At 39.5% G+C, this 19,363-nt stretch overlaps 1 protein-coding gene across 6 annotated transcripts; it reads right to left on the reverse strand.

Annotated features, from left to right (window-relative positions):
- Positions 1–1,050: 1,050 nt before the first annotated feature.
- Positions 1,051–19,354, reverse strand: LOC117416078 (erythroid differentiation-related factor 1). 6 transcript variants are annotated; one of them, XM_059026215.1, is made up of 25 exons: positions 19,271–19,354; positions 17,599–17,810; positions 15,185–15,251; positions 14,946–15,071; positions 14,613–14,737; positions 14,100–14,259; positions 13,099–13,200; positions 12,582–12,703; positions 12,258–12,369; positions 12,001–12,148; positions 11,570–11,681; positions 11,254–11,365; positions 10,405–10,677; positions 9,791–9,862; positions 9,371–9,509; positions 8,961–9,152; positions 8,283–8,483; positions 7,823–8,041; positions 7,134–7,360; positions 6,628–6,786; positions 6,142–6,291; positions 5,471–5,624; positions 4,568–4,683; positions 3,749–3,915; positions 1,051–1,636 (listed from the first exon to the last, which is right to left on the reverse strand). In XM_059026215.1, the coding sequence occupies exons 1-25, from the start codon at positions 19,271–19,273 to the stop codon at positions 1,474–1,476; spliced, it is 3,633 nt and encodes a 1,210-aa protein (XP_058882198.1). In that variant the 5' UTR covers positions 19,274–19,354; the 3' UTR covers positions 1,051–1,473. The 6 variants fall into 6 exon arrangements, 5 of the variants coding, with proteins under 5 accessions (XP_058882198.1, XP_058882200.1, XP_033883009.3 ...); XM_059026217.1 differs by having other exon boundaries at positions 19,105–19,311; XM_034027118.3 differs by having other exon boundaries at positions 18,412–19,311.
- Between the last annotated feature and the right edge of the window lie 9 nt (positions 19,355–19,363).

Raw genomic sequence — 19,363 nt, forward strand, 5'->3', positions numbered from 1 at the left:
TCCATTGGTTTCTTCCCTACATGTATAACCCTTTCTATGCTGCACCATTTCAACTGGATATGTGATTCCTAATGCTGCTACCATGTGTTTTAATAAAAGTTTTTTTTAAACAAGAATATCACTCTATTTACCCCTTTAAACCTCCCCATTAAACCTAATTTCCAGTATATACTAGCAATTTTGTTTACCCTAGAATATAATCGGAAACATTAAAAGGCACAAGACAGGGCTCCCGAGTGGCGCATCCAGTAAAGGCGCTCCTCGCAGGATGTGCCCTATAGCCTGGAGATCGCTGGTTCGAATCCAGGCTATGTCACAGCTGACCGTGACCGAGAGTTCCTAGGGGGCGGCGCACAATTGGCTGAGCGCTGCCCGGGTAGGGAGGGCTTAGGTCGGCAGGGGAATCCACGGCTCACCGCGCATCAGCGACCCCTGTGGCCGATAGGGCGCCTGTGGCTTTGCAGCGGAGCCGCCAGATCTGTGTTGTCCTCCGGCACTATAGGTCTGGTAGCATTGCTGTGGATCTGCAGTGCGAAAAATGACGGCTTGGAAGGAGCACGTTTCGGAGGACACGTGTTTCAGCCTCCGTTTCCTGAGTCGGCGGGGGGGTTGCGAGCGGTGAGCCGGGGATACAGATAATAATTGGGCATGCTAAATTGGGGTGAAAACCGGGGTAAAAATAATTGGCGACGACTAAATTTAAAAAAAAAAAAAAAAGGCACAAGACATGCATAAATATCTGAAGTTACTGTTCTGCCTAACAAATCCCTTACACAGCACCATTGCACTACTGTTACACCCCAACAACATTCCCTACCTCTAACATACGGAACTGTTACCTGTTAAACACAAATATTTTTCAATACAACTCAACCTTACTTTTAGTTTTAATATTGGAACGATGCAGCCCATTTACTTTGGTAATTTATACTGGAAAAAAAAGGTCATACCAAAAAAATATATATATATATTTGCCAGCACACCAATTTCAACTAGGAGAGAAACCTTAAACATATACATACCAATTTCACTTACAAGGTGTGCAGAAAATACCAGTGATCCATTTTGTTTTATTTAATAAACAAACAAAAACTCACATGACCACTAATTTCCATTACAGCGCTCATTTCCATTCAATCCTCTTTTATACTGAATAGCTACAATTGCACAAAATCCTCACATCAGAAAAGTTACACATTTCACATAGAAAAAATATTTCTGTGTGACATTTCCTTTTACAGACATTTGCTATTGCATACCTTAACATAAATGTATGTGAATAAACCAGCATTCATCATGCATGTTCCTGAACTCTCAACGCAATTAACCTCCTCCTGAAAAAAAAAAAAAAAAAGGAGAAGCACCAAGATGCAACAGCTATGTGATCTAATGTTTTGGACAAGGCACTGATGCATAGGTCTGTATGTTTCACTTTAGGCAAGCAAAACCAGACTAAGGCATAAAATACTGTTTTCACTGTCCTCCACTCTCTCTGCCCCCAGTTCTTGAGGCGAGTTGATCCAACAAGTCCAGTATGAGCTCCACTCTTGTGAGAAGAGGTGTTGTCTTGTCTGCCCGGAGCAAAACAGAGTACACCTGCTTGTAGATCTTAAATGCTCCCTCTTCCGCTGGGCCACTGGAAAAACAAATATTATCATTAAAAGAAACAGACCAGATAAATTGCATGCCAGCAACTGGATACAGTGAATAAACACAGTACAACAACACAATTCGTAAACAGAAACAACAATTTTCTATTAACTTTCACAAACAAGATACTTTAGCAAAATATATTGTTGTTTCTTTTGCAGCACTGCTTCCAAGTCTTTATTTAGTAACTGTTTTAAAAATAACTTTGTATCAAATAAATATTCCTGCTCGGAAGAGCACCAACCAATTTCTGATTTCTTGACTTTCATTTATTTGAAAGGGGCTTAGCGTGACTAAGGTATAAGTGGCATGCCATTTGTAATCGATAACAGAGGTTCTATCCCTGATGATGTATTTGGAATGTGCAGTTTTGGGTTTTCAGACTTATACTTTCATGCAAACCTTTCCAAAAAAGTTTTCTGCAACTTTACCCAAGAGATTGAAGTGAAGCAAGGAATTAAACAGCATTGCTATTTATTTATATATAATATCGATCGATCGATCAAATCGATAGATAGATATTTTTTAGTTAATTGAACACCATGCCAAACACTTCTGATAAACATTCCATTCATGTAGAATTTAGACTACTAAAATGAACATGACTTAAAAAATGTTTTTTTTTTTATTCCATAAACAGCTTCTGGTAATTGACCCTGCTAATTATAGCCCAAAGCATGTATTAAGCAGTCTAATAGGGGCGTCCACATTTAATTGGTTCCAATGCTCACCAATACAGACACAATGCTGAAAGAATTTTCCCATTCTGTTGTTAGGTTAAATGATCATGTTTTTCGTTCCTCCTACTTAAAACCTGTTGTGGGCAGGAACAGCCATACAGCAAAAGGAAATGTTGCAATATGTGAGCTTTGGCATGCAAGCACCTGGCTGTCCTTACGGTGTTAAATGAAAGGCAGTAACAAAACGGAACCACAAGTTACTCAGCAGGAATTAGAGGCAGCTACTGTGTCCGTCAACCTTAGCACTTGGATTTTGTTCCTTTTCTTTTTGACTTTTTGCCCAGATCAGGAGTGACACAACTGCTTAGCACGACAGCCCTGAAGCTGGAGCATTCCAGAGGTACCTCTGTGCACGCTATCCAGGTGGGGCATGATCGTTTACTCAAGAACTGGCTTTCACGTCGCACACCACAACTACAGGACTGAAGGGCGGGGGGGGGGGGGGGCGGGAGGTAGGGTGAATCTGGTGCGTGCAAGAGGCTGTACATTACTTCAGTGCAGGGCTGGGTAAGGGCAGTGAAAGAAAAACACATCAGGTGCATTCAGGTACAAAGACAGTTATATTCCATTCAGATCGGTAACGTAATCAGCCTTAAGTAGAAGAGTTAATATTATTCCATTTATTTTGTCACCTCTGCATCTACAAACACATCGCTGTTTGATTATGAGGACAACATATACACAATATTAAAATAAATACATGTTCAATTCAGTACATATTTGTCATTTAAAAACCCTAGATCCAAATGATATTCATGTATTTTGCATTTTTGCAGGCACAGCCCAGACAGACAGACAGACCATTTTTGGTAAATGTTAATGCAAAATACTTGAACATAAAATGCCCACAGTAAGTGGTCTACAATTGCTTGTTACAAAACCTGGGCTAACAACTACAATATAAGAAATAGATTCCTTGTCGCTCTGTTTTATTCCAAATCGTTGCGTAACAGGCACCTAGAGATCAAGCGTGACGGATACACTGACAGAAGACAGCTGGCAGTAGAACAGTGGCAATTCTATCGATGTGTCGAATACTTCCTAAGATGCATCATCACCTTACTTAGCATTTGTTTGGAACCTTGAATGGAAGAAAAACTATTAAAACTGTGGCATCGTGCAAGGGAATGGCACCCTTTGATCTGACCAAAGGTTAAAACTATGTGGCAGTGGAACTGTTCATTACTGAACAAACTAATTTATGTATTTTCTACAGTAGTTACTGTTTAAAAGCAAGAAGCAATGTAATTAAATGACTACTCATGTCCTGTAATGTAAAGTGCTACCTCCTTTACTTCTGTGAGTTTTCTGCTTGTATTTCGGGAACATGCAGATATTACCCTTGACTCTACCCTTACCTTTTCTTTTTGGTTGTAGTCATTAGTTTCACTAGATGGAGCAGCAGGAAGGACAAACTGGGTTCAAACACATTGATCAGCTTTAACACTTCTTCCATGTTCAATCCAGCAGAGGAGCCACCTTCAGTCTTATTAGGATCACTGCAGTCTTCAGTGCAATCTGACAGCTAAACCAAACGAGAAATTCTTGTAAAAAAAAAACAACAAAAAAAACCCAATTCTTACATTACACATTTGCAGTAGGGTTCATAGTCATGTTATAGCTGCTCGTCTAACTTTAAAGCAGCTTACATATCAAAAGACATTTAACAGATACCATAAAGCAGGGAATTAAAGGCCAGATATATGTGCAAGCCTGACTTACATTTCACTAATCTGTAGAGAACAGAAATGCAGGGTAATTGATAAGTATGTATAACATGTGTCACTAAAGTAGCCAAGATTTGCATGATTTCGCAAAACCAAGCTTGAGTTTATGCGATCAATCAAATGTTCAGCATAGGCCCAAGTTCTTTTTTTTGCTGTGGAAAACCTCCACTGAAAGTCACCCATAATTGAAAATAACATGGATACCCGAGTGATCCTAGTTCAACACAGACATTATTTTAGTGAGATGGCGTGTTGGTGAATAGTGAGCGTATAGAAACTGTCTGCCACTGTTTTTAAATGCAGGTCCTAAACTTGCATAAAGGCAGTGGTATGTGCACAAAACAGATGAGAAAGCATAAATGAAAAATTTTGGTTAAACGGATTGGTATTGCTCAACTTGCATACCCCCTGGAGCAATGAATGAATTGCTATTTGTTGTTCCTCAATTACCTGCCTCTGTTCCTCTAGAAGCTCCTTGTGGATCAGCTGGAATGCGTGTTTCGTCTCCGTCATAATCTCCAGAGCTCCGGAGAGGGTCTTCAGTTTTGCCGAATTGCTGCTCTGGCCTGCAAATAGCAGAAGGAGGAAAAAATAAACAAAAGATCAAAAAAAAAAAAAAACAAGGCCTACTGTTAAATACTAAAAGTGATTCTGAAGTTGACAATTAAAATGATAACTAAGACTTAGATCAAAAGTACGTTTCAACAATATCACCCTTGACTCCTGACTCCCTTCAATGCTGTACTGTAACATTGTGGAAGATCTGATCAACAATATTTCAAAAATTCCCCTGCCAAGGGTAGTTTTCTCAGAAAATCTATCCTATATAAATATCCAGTAATAAAGAAAAACAAGTTGCAGCCTAAAGCTTTATGTAAATCATTTTGGATTATGTACAACTGAAACATTCTCCTGTCAGAGTATTCATTACAATAAGGTTCCCTCCCTCTGTTTGGAAGCATAGAGGTTCTGTAGCACTACATGCCAAGTTTGAGTGCTAATAATGCAGGCAAGGGCTGTCGTCTCTAAGATGAATCTCAACCAAGAAGGCATGCCCAGTTTCACACCAGCACCCAAACAGGTATGAGCCCCCATGTTTCATTTAAAATGACCGTGGGGACAAATCAGACAAATACACCTTAAACAGGTAAACTGCTGTAAACACCATGCAGTGAAAGAATTGCTGAGCAAAATGTTATACTTGTTATAGATAGATAGATAGATAGATAGATAGATAGTTAGATAGACAGATAGATATTTATTATATATAAATAAATAGCAATGCTACACATCTTTGATGACAAGGCAAAATGAAATGCGGAACATTTTGCTGCCAGCTTTCAGATTTCTTACCTGTCATCTGAAACTCTGCAAAAGCTACCTGCTCCAGCTGAGTCCTCAGCAGTTCACAGGGGGCATCTCTCAGGAGCTGGAACAGCTTTACAGCTTTGTTGTAGTGAAGCTCTGCAAGCCCCCGATGCTGTTTCCGCAGGTGTTCGTCCCCCACCTGCAGAAAAACCAAAAAGGAGAATATCAATCAATCACATGCATATAAGGATGACTATTAGTGTACACAGGGTGATGCCTTTAGTAGGTAGTTGCTCAGGATTCATGCAGATTTAAATCTGGATTAGGAGCAAACCATGGCACATTTTGTTTTGCCAACACCCCAAATTTAGCGTGGGGCAGGTGCTGCTATTATGGAACCATCCACTTGGATCCAATGTTTAAGCTGAGAGGCCCTCCTGACAATGAAAGAAAGCAAGAAAATAAGAAAATGGGGATTCCATTACTTAGCTCTTGTATTCAATTCCCTATTCAAAACAGACACCCCATGCCTGTAGAGATCCTTGCAGTACAGCAAGTGAACATCCTTACTTCAGTTAGCCTGGAAACAGGCAGGCTTTGCAATCAAATCATGCATATCTCATCAGGCTACTTGCAAATACAGTATATCCCAATAAAAGATAAAAAGTATATTTCATTCTCAAACAAAATACCAGCTTTATTGAGCGGTGAGCTACCTGATTTCGAAAGCAGCTGTGGTACATGGAGGCCAGTCTGTGATGGATGGTAGCCGCCCGATACTGGTACAGGGGCTGCCGTGCGGATTCCGTGTGGAGATCGCAGTATTTTAGAGATTTCATCATGGCCTCAGTCACCTCCCTTTCAATCTGGAGATAAAAAAACAAGTAAACTTGTCTTAGTTTTTATGTTTATTGGATAAACTCAAGTTTCATTATTTTTAAGGGGTTTCTTTATTATAGGGTTTTCTTTATTCAACAGCTCTAGAGTTAAAACCAACTTTCACTTTCATTACTGCACCTAAGACTGTACCACCATTTCCAGCTTACACTTGCAATTACTTCCAACCATTTCATGCTCGATTTTCAAAGGTATGCACGCACTCAAAGTGTTTTGAGTTTCACTGGGTTTGCGTGCACGCATCTGAAAGTCAAGTCCATAATATCAAACCTGTTGTACATCAATACACACATGATCTTCAGTACCTGTTCCTGTGCTTTTCTGGATAATGGAGCATAATCCTGCTGCATTGTTGCCAAAGTGAAATAAGTTGTAGAGAGCTCCCAGTTCACAGAATCCCAGACAGCTGGATGCATCTCTCTCTTCACAAGTGATCTCATTGCCTTCAAATAATAATCTATGGCCTAAAACAAACAAGAATGTTCAAATGCATCTAGCATATTTCATATGACAAATCTGGTAAAAAAAAAAAAAAAGTAGTGTTGCATGTATCTGCGTCATTATGTGTTTATTTAAACAGAACATTTGCACGGTATCAAAACATGTAGTTTCAAAATAGTTTTCAGAAGGCATTGCAGCTACGACCTGTATGATTAATCTAAGTTTCTAGATTGCAGAAGACAATTTCTGACTATAAATAATACGTTGGCCATAAGAAGCAAAAATGAAACCATAAAAAATGGTCGACAAAAATATTCTCTATAAAATGCTTTTCCAGACTCTTCAATTCCAACTCATTTAATTATCATACCTTATTGTAATACAAAGCCTCTTCAGGTGAAAACTCTCCCCTCTTGAGGTCGCTCCCCATTGCACAGTGAGCTTGTGCACAAATCCTCATCAATCTTCCTGTGTTGCACAGCAGCAGAGCAGTGTTGGTGGCATCTCCGATGGCCTCAAAATCCTTAATGCCTTTCTCAAAGCAAGAGAAACTTTTCTTCCAGAGTTCCTGTTCTGCAGTGGATACAGCTTGGTTCACTGCAGAAAACGGACATAAAGAAAGGGAGAAGAGTTTTCATGGAGTGGGAAAAACACTTAAGGGGTCAAGTGACTTGCTGCAGTTATGCAAAGCGACTTGGGTTAACACATTACTCATCTTACCAGGGCCAAATGTGAACCCTAGACTGTTTGAAAACTAATACAAGTAATAGCAGAAGCTTACAAATTCCTTAGACAGGCAAGTTCCCTTAATAAAAAATAGTGTCATTTGCTTAGCTGCTTGTGCTTTTCGTCATGTAAGAAAAAAAAAAATTAATCACATTAGTTTGTGATTTTAGACAATTTCTTTTTTTTCTTTTTTCTTTTTACTTCTAAAACCAGTTTTTATTCCAATTTACAGGCATATGCGTTCTGCATGAAGATGAAGTTAAAGGCTGTAATAACATCATTCAAGGATCTTCTCACACATTGTCGGAGACTTCCTTTCAGTAGGCCGCTCACCTGCCCGCTCGGTTTGGACTGTGGCTGCCCGATTCATATAGAAGACGCCCACCTCGTTCCGGATGTTGCCCAGTCTCTTCAGTACCTGGTTCAGCTGCTCTGGACTCTGTTCCTTGAAGTCCCCAGAAACCACAAGGTCATGAACAGCCTCGTAGCACTTACAGCTGACAGAGAGCTGATGCTCAGGGTCTGTTGCTAGTTCTGTTGCCATATTAAAAGCTGTGAAGTCAAAGCTGTATTAATATCTGTTCAACCATCACCATAAAAATATTTCTCTGTGTGTGTGAATACTAACATAGTTAACTTTTTTTATTTTTTAAAACATTATATTAATTAGAAACACAGCGTTTAATGATAATAGATGTCGACAGAACATATCCCGATTTTTTTAATTCTTTACTGTCTGCTGAAATATTTTCAATGCGAACAGGATAAAATGAAGTAGCTTCAGCCCATTGACCTTGGCAGCTGGATTCCCTGTGAAGACTGTGCAGGATTTCCTGGTCATCTTTAGTCTGGTAGTTGTATTCTTCCAGATAAGCTGCTCTATTACTGGTGTTTTGGGCCAACATCAACTGGATATCCCCACACAGAGACAGACACATGCTGTGAAACCGCAGAACTTCGGTGTGCAGGCTGGTGCTCACAGAACAATACGCGTCTGCAAAATACAATACAACGCACACAATGAAGAACTGGGTGACAAAGCGTGTTATTACACTGACCCCTGGGTTTAAATTGACAGCCCAAAAGGTCCCGCTCTGAACAGCAAAGGGGGTCCTTCAGTCTGGGACGACAGTTCTCTGGTGGCACTCTTTCGGGAAACATAAGGGTTTCACTTCTCTAATAAACAATTTCAGATACAATTAAAACGAGGTTCTGTATGTCAATCCAGTTTTAAAAGAACCGCTGAACAGTAGTCCTCGACTTTCTCACAAGTGGAAACCCTTTAAAGTTTTACTTTTTAATGCAGTGTTCAATGGGAAGATGGGTGACTGGTCAACCTTGACAACAGGTTAATGATCATTGGTTGAGCTGACTGCTCAACCATGCAGGGTATCTGGTTATTTCTAATGCCAGCTAGTCTACCTTTCCATATTCCCCATCAGGTTTAGGGCTGCAAAAGAGTAATACCCACCATGGCACTGTAAAGCTATTTTGATGTATCTCAAAGCTCTGCCATATTTCATAAGATTGGTCGCAGCATCTGACAGCACATAGTAAGCTTTGGATGCCTTGAGAAAAAGTTGCAGCTTCATTTTATATTGCCAGGAGCCTGGAATTATTCCTGAGCGAGTTGGATGCTCAAAGTCTTCTTGACAGGGTTCGTCTATGAAGGAAAGACATACACAGCACGGTTAGCAAGTTGAAGTGGTCAGTGCATCAGAAAGTGTTGCAACATTTGAATACTTTATGCAAGCCTTTGACATAATACACATTGGGCAAGACCACCGAATACTAATAGGTGGTTACAAAGTGGCAACAATAATGATAAAGGGTTTGTTTTTGTCTTGCTAAATGGTAGATGAAACTGCACAGCAATGTTACCTTTGTCCAAAAACAAGGAGATTTCTTTTTCCACTGCACTGTGGGTGATGTCTTCATATTTCAGTGGGATGGGGGTGTTGGGATCTGCTGCTGGAAGCTCACTTTCTTTCTTAATACTGCCATCCACTGCTTTTAGCCCCTTTCAAGATAATCAGAAGACGCTTAAGACACACATTCTCCTATTACTTTATCTGAAACATCTTTGCTGATGCTTGCTTGGCTCCCAAAAACGGGTATTAGCCATACCCACTGTTATACTGTACTATCATCACACCATTCAAGAAAAAAAAGAGACAACATTAAAATCACCTGCATTGTTATTATTATATTAGTTACAATTGTTATGCATACTGGTTACCTGCTGCATAGAATGAAATTGTGCTGGGGTTGACCATCCATTTTGGAATACAAGTTACCCACCTTTAGAACGTAGCTGAGAACAAGGCGACACCGTTCCTCCAAATCATGTGAAACAGGACAGGCGTAATTAGGCTTTATAAAAAGAAAAAAGAAAAAAAAAATGTTATTTTCACCCCCTGGTCTCAATTTAAGGCGTTCAAAGGTATAGCCTGAGTTAATTAATCCATCAATAATTGCTAATAATCTTTCATTTCAAAGACATCATGGGGACTCTTCTCAAAAATACATTTTATGTATTTGCTTTTCTTCAGACAGAGTTTGTCTTCCCTGAATCCTGCAGTTAATAGCTGATGATTTTATGTACAATATCATATGGGGTGCTGCACAATACAAGTGGCTATCCATCCCACAAGTGGTCAGAGCGGCAGTCCACGAACAGAGGAAAAACATCTTGTATCTTACACAGCTCCAAGTTCAAGTCCTACTATATAATACATATTTTTTTTATTAAAAATCAACCCTACTTGTAATGACCACTTAAGGACCATCTCAAAGTGTTGCATTAATGTACTACTGTATATATAGGGTACAAGTGACTTTACGAGAAACATAGGTACACCAGGGCTTATCACAGTGGTCTCTATAGACAGGCGGTCCATCAGTGTGTGGCTGACCCGTATCTGGTGAGTGGACTTGTATTTCTCAGGCACGGAGAGCTCCCCCACTGATTTGATGATGGCCACGGCCTTGCTGTCATCAGAGGGGTCCTTGCTGGTGCTGTAAGAGCCGTTCTCGTCACTGTCCTCTGAAAGCTCCTCCTCCTCCTCCTCCTCCTCGCTGTAGCTGTCCTCAGAGTTCCCGCTGGGCAGAGACTCCCCGTCCTCGCCCTTCTGTGGCTCGTCCAGCTGGAAGAGCTCTGACAGCATGAAGTTCGCCGAGGCAACGATCTGAGGAAAAGGAAAAAGGACGGGCAGCCTGAGCTTGAGAACAGATTCCCAGTCTTGAGGAATCAAATACGGCTCACACCACAACTCTGAATCGGTCAAGTTTGTTTGTGAAACTATTAAAAATACTAAAAACATTATTAAAATATTTTGAAAGAGTTGACTACATTTTTTTTTTTAAAAGGATAAAACTTCCCATATTTGTTTTACAAAATGAGACAGTGCTTAAGATACATTGAAAATATGCCACTAAAGTGGCTCAAATTCATTTTTAATAATTTCCCTTCATATGAGTTTTCCAATAATTCTTAGTGGTTCCAAGTTCTCTCAGCCTGGTTTTAGTCAAATTTCCTTACAATGGTCTCTTACTCAACTAAATCTAGTGCAGTGGAATCCTAATTAGTCTTTGATTTCCTCAACTCAACTATAGCAAAGGCCAGCAGTACAGTAAACAGCGAACAAAGACCCCTTTGCACAGGCTTATTCACATGTAATCTTTTCTTCTGAAAATGTACAAGATTTTGTATCTGAGTAGATGGCAATAAAACATTCCATATGTTACATTACATCAGCTGTTACCTGTGGGTGTCTCTCTTGGTCCAACAGTTTAACGCAGTTCAAAAGCAGTGTCCTGATCGTACCATAGTGCTTTTTGTTCTGACCCTTCTTCATCATCATATTACTGGCTACCCTGAAAAAGAATGGCTTAGATATGATTATTCAAGAAAACTTACTTCAACATAGAAAATAAAAGTGAATGGTGAATCTGCAATGTGGCAGTCTGTTTACTTACCAGTGAGTGATTGAATAATTATATGTATAAGTATATATTTATATATTAATAGCTTATATACTAAACCACTGATGGCTTTGGTTTTGGTTTGACAGTGCTTACTTGTACAGAAGAACAGCGACCGGCAGAGTGAAGGGGTTCTGGTATTTTTCCTCTGTTGTATCCTCACAAAGGGTAGTGAGATCATACAGCTTCACTATATCACTCCCACTGGCTGAAAAAGAATTCCAATTCAAAACTTTATTAAAAGAAAAAACATTCACCGGACAGACTGAATGCATGTCCACCCAGGTTACTTGATGCAAGTCCTGTCACAACGGTTTGTGAAATATTACTCCACGCAAACACCACGTCACAAAATAGAGAAACCTTTACACAGTTTTAGTAGCGCATTAGCTATATTTTGTCTGGCTAAAATTTTTTTTTAAAAAATGCCTAGGTAGGATTAGCCGAGCTGCCAACCCTGTTTTGTGGGGGAGGGGGGGGGACTCTTATTTCTCTTCGATTAAAATCCCAGATGAAACCTTACTTACCTTTAAAAAGCCAGTAGGTATGCCCCTCTTTAGTGCAGTTTGATTTCAAAAAGGACAAGATGTTCTGTGCAATGTCCTTCACCACTTTGGTAGAGAAGGTTGAGTTATCCAGATCAGGGATGTCTTCTGTCTTTATCATTTCGTATTTCTGCATAAAGAACACAGATTTCAGCCTTTACAGGAATCAACCATCCTTCGTTGACTGCAGCCACACTCAATGTTGTTCTTTATAAAAGCTGAAATACATCTACACCTACCTGGACGATGCCATTCACATGAAAACACATAACCAGCTCTGGGACATTGCACATCAGATTGTCAAGCCAGTAATCTATCCCAGTCAGCACGTTGATTGGTTTATTGTTATCCCTGTAAAGGAAAGATCGTTCTTACTCCATTTTATACACAGAAAATGTATTATTGCTGCTTCTTTATAAGTCAATTCTAGCAAATAAATACATATACACACCAGCATTAAAACTCCTGGCTTTAGTCTCACACTGACAACATGATTCCACATCAAAGGGTGCCCTCTGCTGTGCACAGCAAGTAAAGACTTGCAGGCTCAGAAGTTTACTTACCGGAGACGGAGACTGACAGCAGGATATCGACCTCCACCGAATATTGGCATGTTCGTTCCCACTAACATGTGAATGTCCTCGAATGTCCAAAGGATGTTACGAACAAAGTCGTTTTTCAGACCCTTTTAGATTTAAAATAAAATACATACATTTTAAAATCTTACATTTGTGCCTTAGTAGCATGAAAAGTATGGTGTGACCTAAAAGTGAACATACAGGTCAATAAAGCCAAAGAGATAATGAACCTATTAATAACTCGACTACTGTAAGTGCTACCCCTCCAGTGTGTTTGTTTTTAGATTACCTCCACACACTACATACTGTACTGCATTCATATTCCTGGGCGATGCTAAACTGGATGAAAGGGGAGAAATTGAAATAAAAAGAAACAAAAAAATAAAACTTTACATGGATTCATTCTTAATTTCCAACTTTAAAAAAAATAACAAAAACCATTGTTTGGTTCCTTTGTAAAGGAATGAGGGGTGGAGTTACGTGCGATTGTGTATCATCATACCTGACTGTTCTCCCCTTCATTGAAAACAGTAGTAAGGTTTTGCTCTTTGGGGGTTGAGGAAACATGCCCCAGTGCAAATGTGTTCTCGAGAGGTACGCTCTCCTGTGAAAAGTGTAAGCACAGCAGTTTAAAATATGCACAACTTTGTTTTTTGGTTTTTTTTTGGTTGGTTTGTTTGATTTTTTTAAAACTTTGGTATATGACAAATGAATTCATTTTGATTGTGTACAACTGTCTGGAAAATTCTGTACACTGATTGCAAGAAAAACTATATGCAACAAGGTAGCATTAACAGAGACCTTTAAATAATTGACAGTTTTGAGAGCTGGTGTGTTACGCTGAAAACAATATAAAATAGAAATTAATTCAGGAAAGCAAAATGCTAGGACTGGCGTCTTTGCTAGTTACCATAGAATTACATTTTATATCATAGTGCACGAAAAAATTAAAACTTTAACTGCAACTATTTAACACTGTAAAAAAAAACAAAAAAAAAAAACACATCAGTTATCTTCATCACAGTTGTTTTTTGATACTTTTCCAAACTGGTTAGGAGTACAGCTGCACCATAATTCAAATGTAATCCTAGGGTTAGAAACTATTATGCATTTTTGTTGCCCTACAGTTGCAAAGCTCTGATACAAGAAGGTTAAAAATAAGTCAATAAGTCTATTTTGAAAGTCAATGTCGACAGCACCCACAGAGGCAAAATCACTCATCCTACTTGGCTGTTTAGCATGTTGGCTGTGTTGCATATAATGATGTGTATAGAACCGACAAACTTACCTCAACACCTAAAATAAGTTTTTAGAAACTTTTTTTTTTTTTTTTTTTTTAATATTCTGGCTCACAGATCAGGCTTACACCCTAAATTCAAGCTTTTATCAATGACAATATGCAGAATCTGCATCTTCCGTTATGAGTGCACATACAATAAAGCCACTTCATCATGAGGCCGTCACAAGTTAACAGAAACACAACAGCAATGGCAGAGTATTTACTTGTTTGGAAGCAGACGTGTCCTCAGAGACGGACGTTGAGCTTTCCAAAGGTGCAGGCCATGAAGGGCCCATTTCGTCCCTTTCAGGGCCCTCATCCTCTCTCTGTGTAGACTCCCCAGTAGCGGCCGGTACAGGCTCTGCAGCTCCATTGCCATTAATACTGTGAAAACAACAAAGGGTGCAAAGATTACATTGACTTCCAGGTTACAGAGAAGGGTGTAAGGCACGTATAAAACAAGGTTCTTTTATGGTTGTTTGCTGAATGCTGTATGCTTCTGTTCAGGCATTAAATGTAGGTCATGAAATTTTAAAACCCTTTAATCTCAGAGGATGCATTAGTAAGGCAGTACTGAATTGCTTATTGAAATCATTGTATTTCACCTCAGATTTAATTAACATTTCACAAGTCAACTAATCAAATATATTCTTTTCCTAAAAAGATAGCAGAAGGTAGCAGTTAAACCCAGAGGCTGGATGGCTATGTCGACCAATGTAATGACACACAGAACTCACCTGTAGTACAAAAACTTGGAAAGAATAGCCCTTTGGTACCACTGCTCCTTGCTCTTCTTTTTTCGTTGCCACTTCTGATCTACTAATCTTTGATAAAATTCTTTTAACCAGTTCCAGTCGCCAGTCTAATAATAATTTAAAAAAAGATATTAAATATACAAGTACATGAAACGATGGTAAACATAACGCTATATTAAGAAATTATGAGCAGCTGTGGACTAGGTTCTAATTATAATCCGCACAGCTCAAACTTCTCAACATACCCTGTTGCCTAGTTTAGCACTAACCTTGGACTACTTAATGTTACTGTAATGGGGTCTGGTTTTCTTTTACCTGTGAAGATCTCATGAAGAGTTCCTGAATATCCAGCTCATCAAGTAGGAGAGTCCGTCCCACGCGGTGAACAGCCATGCTGACATGAGACTTGCTGTACGGGATTTTCAGAAGCTTTTTAATGTTCTAAAGAAGAAACACAAAAAGGGGAAAGTATTAATGTCACGTCTTTACTTTGACCACGACAAACCCTAGATATATTGAAAAACATGGAACGGCTGGACACTGTACGTACATACCTCAGAATCAGAAACAACATCCACATCATTTCCAATTGAGTCAATAAAGTCATACGCCATTCCAAAGCTGTTGGGAGGAGAAAAATAGTGTTCTTAAGGTCCAAAAGGAAGTACAGCTATGGGCAAAAGTTTTGCATCACCCTATAGAATGAACTAATTTTGCTTCATAATGTCAAATGAAACCTGCTGAAGAATGTTATGTTAACATATAGCACATCGCTTTGTAGATTTCCATATACAGTGCCTTGCGAAAGTATTCGGCCCCCTTGAACTTTGCGACCTTTTGCCACATTTCAGGCTTCAAACATAAAGATATGAAACTGTAATTTTTTGTGAAGAATCAACAACAAGTGGGACACAATCATGAAGTGGAACGAAATTTATTGGATATTTCAAACTTTTTTAACAAATAAAAAACTGAAAAATTGGGCGTGCAAAATTATTCAGCCCCCTTAAGTTAATACTTTGTAGCGCCACCTTTTGCTGCGATTACAGCTGTAAGTCGCTTGGGGTATGTCTCTATCAGTTTTGCACATCGAGAGACTGAAATTTTTGCCCATTCCTCCTTGCAAAACAGCTCAAGCTCAGTGAGGTTGGATGGAGAGCATTTGTGAACAGTAGTTTTCAGTTCTTTCCACAGATTCTCGATTGGATTCAGGTCTGGACTTTGACTTGGCCATTCTAACACCTGGATATGTTTATTTGTGAACCATTCCATTGTAGATTTTGCTTTATGTTTTGGATCATTGTCTTGTTGGAAGACAAATCTCCGTCCCAGTCTCAGGTCTTTTGCAGACTCCATCAGGTTTTCTTCCAGAATGGTCCTGTATTTGGCTCCATCCATCTTCCCATCAATTTTAACCATCTTCCCTGTCCCTGCTGAAGAAAAGCAGGCCCAAACCATGATGCTGCCACCACCATGTTTGACAGTGGGGATGGTGTGTTCAGGGTGATGAGCTGTGTTGCTTTTACGCCAAACATAACGTTTTGCATTGTTGCCAAAAAGTTCGATTTTGGTTTCATCTGACCAGAGCACCTTCTTCCACATGTTTGGTGTGTCTCCCAGGTGGCTTGTGGCAAACTGTAAACGACACTTTTTATGGATATCTTTAAGAAATGGCTTTCTTCTTGCCACTCTTCCATAAAGGCCAGATTTGTGCAGTATACGACTGATTGTTGTCCTATGGACAGAGTCTCCCACCTCAGCTGTAGATCTCTGCAGTTCATCCATAGTGATCATGGGCCTCTTGGCTGCATCTCTGATCAGTCTTCTCCTTGTATGAGCTGAAAGTTTAGAGGGACGGCCAGGTCTTGGTAGATTTGCAGTGGTCTGATACTCCTTCCATTTCAATATTATCGCTTGCACAGTGCTCCTTGGGATGTTTAAAGCTTGGGAAATCTTTTTGTATCCAAATCCGGCTTTAAACTTCTCCACAACAGTATCTCGGACCTGCCTGGTGTGTTCCTTGTTCTTCATGATGCTCTCTGCGCTTTAAACGGACCTCTGAGACTATCACAGTGCAGGTGCATTTATACGGAGACTTGATTACACACAGGTGGATTCTATTTATCATCATTAGTCATTTAGGTCAACATTGGATCATTCAGAGATCCTCACTGAACTTCTGGAGAGAGTTTGCTGCACTGAAAGTAAAGGGGCTGAATAATTTTGCACGCCCAATTTTTCAGTTTTTTATTTGTTAAAAAAGTTTGAAATATCCAATAAATTCCGTTCCACTTCATGATTGTGTCCCACTTGTTGTTGATTCTTCACAAAAAATTACAGTTTCATATCTTTATGTTTGAAGCCTGAAATGTGGCAAAAGGTCGCAAAGTTCAAGGGGGCCGAATACTTTCGCAAGGCACTGTACATAACGAAAAACTGGTCATTGAAAAGGTGACATTTTGTAATCTAACATGAAATACTGTACTACTATTGTTGTTTCTTTGATTACATGATGTTAAATAAAAACCTAAATTACATTCATATCATTTTCTAGGTCATTTTCAAGTCAAAGACAGCACCCTTGAACCTCCCCTTGCCACCCATGAGCAAAAGCAAAGCAGAGAGGGCAGGGGTGGAGGGATGTGGTGAGGTTTTTCAACCTAGCCAATGACTTTAGTTGTGGATACTTTGTGAGGTTTAGAACAAACATGGCTGGCTGCAAGTCTAACTCATGATCACCTCGGTACTTTGCACACCTCTGATTGGCTGAACGTGTTATCGAAATTCAGACCATAGAGGTGTCAGCAAAGGCTTTCTCTACTTACAGAGCATACATTTACCTGCACCAAAAAAGGTACACATGTTTTTGGTATACACAGGTACAACTCTCTGGTAGTATAAAGTGAAGTGTGCCTGCTGTCTGGCACACCAATGGAATCGACCCAAGAGGTTCAGTAAAACATTTTACCTTGAAAAGGGTTTGCTTTTACTGCTAGAGCCCAGAATAGTCGTGCCTACTGGCCCGAGCTCAGTACTTTCACGAAGCCAGTTGGCAGGTGGGAGCTTCAGGTCAGTTTTCTCTTGAAGAAGCGCGTAGGTTGTTGGAGGTGGAGCCGTGGAGTACTTTACCACAGCTCTGCTTTTCACTTCATTAACACTCCCCAGACACATCACTTCTGTCTGGAAACAAAAGGATAATAGAGAAATCAGTACCTAGTCACTACTTCAGGAACTGTTGAGTGTCTATGTGACATGCATTTCAGTCTCAGCCAAGCTCAAGGATTCAAGTATTCAATAGGAAAGGAGAATTTATAATAGTCATAATAACAATAAGGGTGTATGTTTCCAAAACGAGCCCCTATTGCACAGGATTGTATTGTACTGTACGGTGTACTGCAGTTGGCAACATGGATGACCTTAAAAAGAACAGAAGGGTACTAATCGAGTTGAACATCTAAATAAATATCAACAGTGCTAACAGTATACATTGCTTTGGTTCACGTATTGTAAATGCCCCATTTATCTGCATGTTATTCCCCTTGCTAATTAAACCAGACACATAACTGTTCTATTGAGACACTAGTCTCATTTAGGGAGGCCCGTTTGTGATTTACTCTAAGATTGTGTAGCAGTTGGAGCCACTCCAGGTTTTAGACACACCACAGACAGGCAATGAGCCTACAATTAAAGAAAACCTAGAATGGCTCAAAGTGCTACACAGTGCGAGTGCTAAATTACTCCCTATTGTAATTGAACTGTATTTTTTTTTAAAAAGCCTCACGTTTTTTGTATCCTCTCTGCATTCCAATGGTATGTCATTCCCGTTTTCTCCAGCAATCGACAAGGATGATTCGGAATCACTCGTCGCAGCGTTCATTTTGCTTGTCCTAATATTTATATATCCAGTTTTTTGTTTTGTTTTTTTTTCTCGTGTGGCAGACGTTCTCTGTCATCAACTAACGTTAACCACACTGTATACTAGGCATCACCCAGATGGAAAGCTGGTGCACCAACTCCTAATGTTGCCTTCAAGTTAAATGCATCCCGAAAGAGAATTCAAATTTTACTATAACAAAAAAATATAGCCAGGCAGTACTCCGACCTCTCACGCATTTTTGAGAATCATAACGTGTGTTAAAATGGTCCACCTGTAACTCGGTTTAGCGTATGCATCTTTGGGTATTAGTTTATTTAATTGTTATTATATGCTGATTGTCTAAAAAGTTATTTTCTCACTGCACTGTCTAATGCGACTGTGTAAAAAAATAACCTGGACGTAACCCGGATATACATCAAGGCCACTGACTTTTCACGCATGCGTTTGAGCACGCTCTGGAAATTCCTCCTTTGTACTAATATTAGAATACAGGAAAGTTTAAACCTTCAGGATCTAAATATCGCCACTGTTTAAATATTACAAAATAAGTTCAAACCTGATAAAAAGAAAAAAAAATACTATTATTAACAGACTTACACACACTGCTAGTGAAATTAGTTTTCAGAAAGTCCCCTGCTTTAAAGTATTCTGAAAACCGTTGTCACGACTTAGAGCATTAGAGTTTACGAAGTACTGTACATACTGTTTATGCTAAGGAAGCAAAATATACCGGCATTTCTGTAGCAAAAACAATACAGCCTACCATCCTTGGAAACACTGCTAGCACATAAATCTAAAACTGTATGGGAAGTAAACTTGTATGACGTCGTTGCCGTGCATCTTCACATTTCACTGC

This window comes from Acipenser ruthenus, chromosome 7 (genome assembly GCF_902713425.1).
Source record: "Acipenser ruthenus chromosome 7, fAciRut3.2 maternal haplotype, whole genome shotgun sequence".
NCBI classification, from domain to species: Eukaryota; Metazoa; Chordata; class Actinopteri; order Acipenseriformes; family Acipenseridae; genus Acipenser; species Acipenser ruthenus.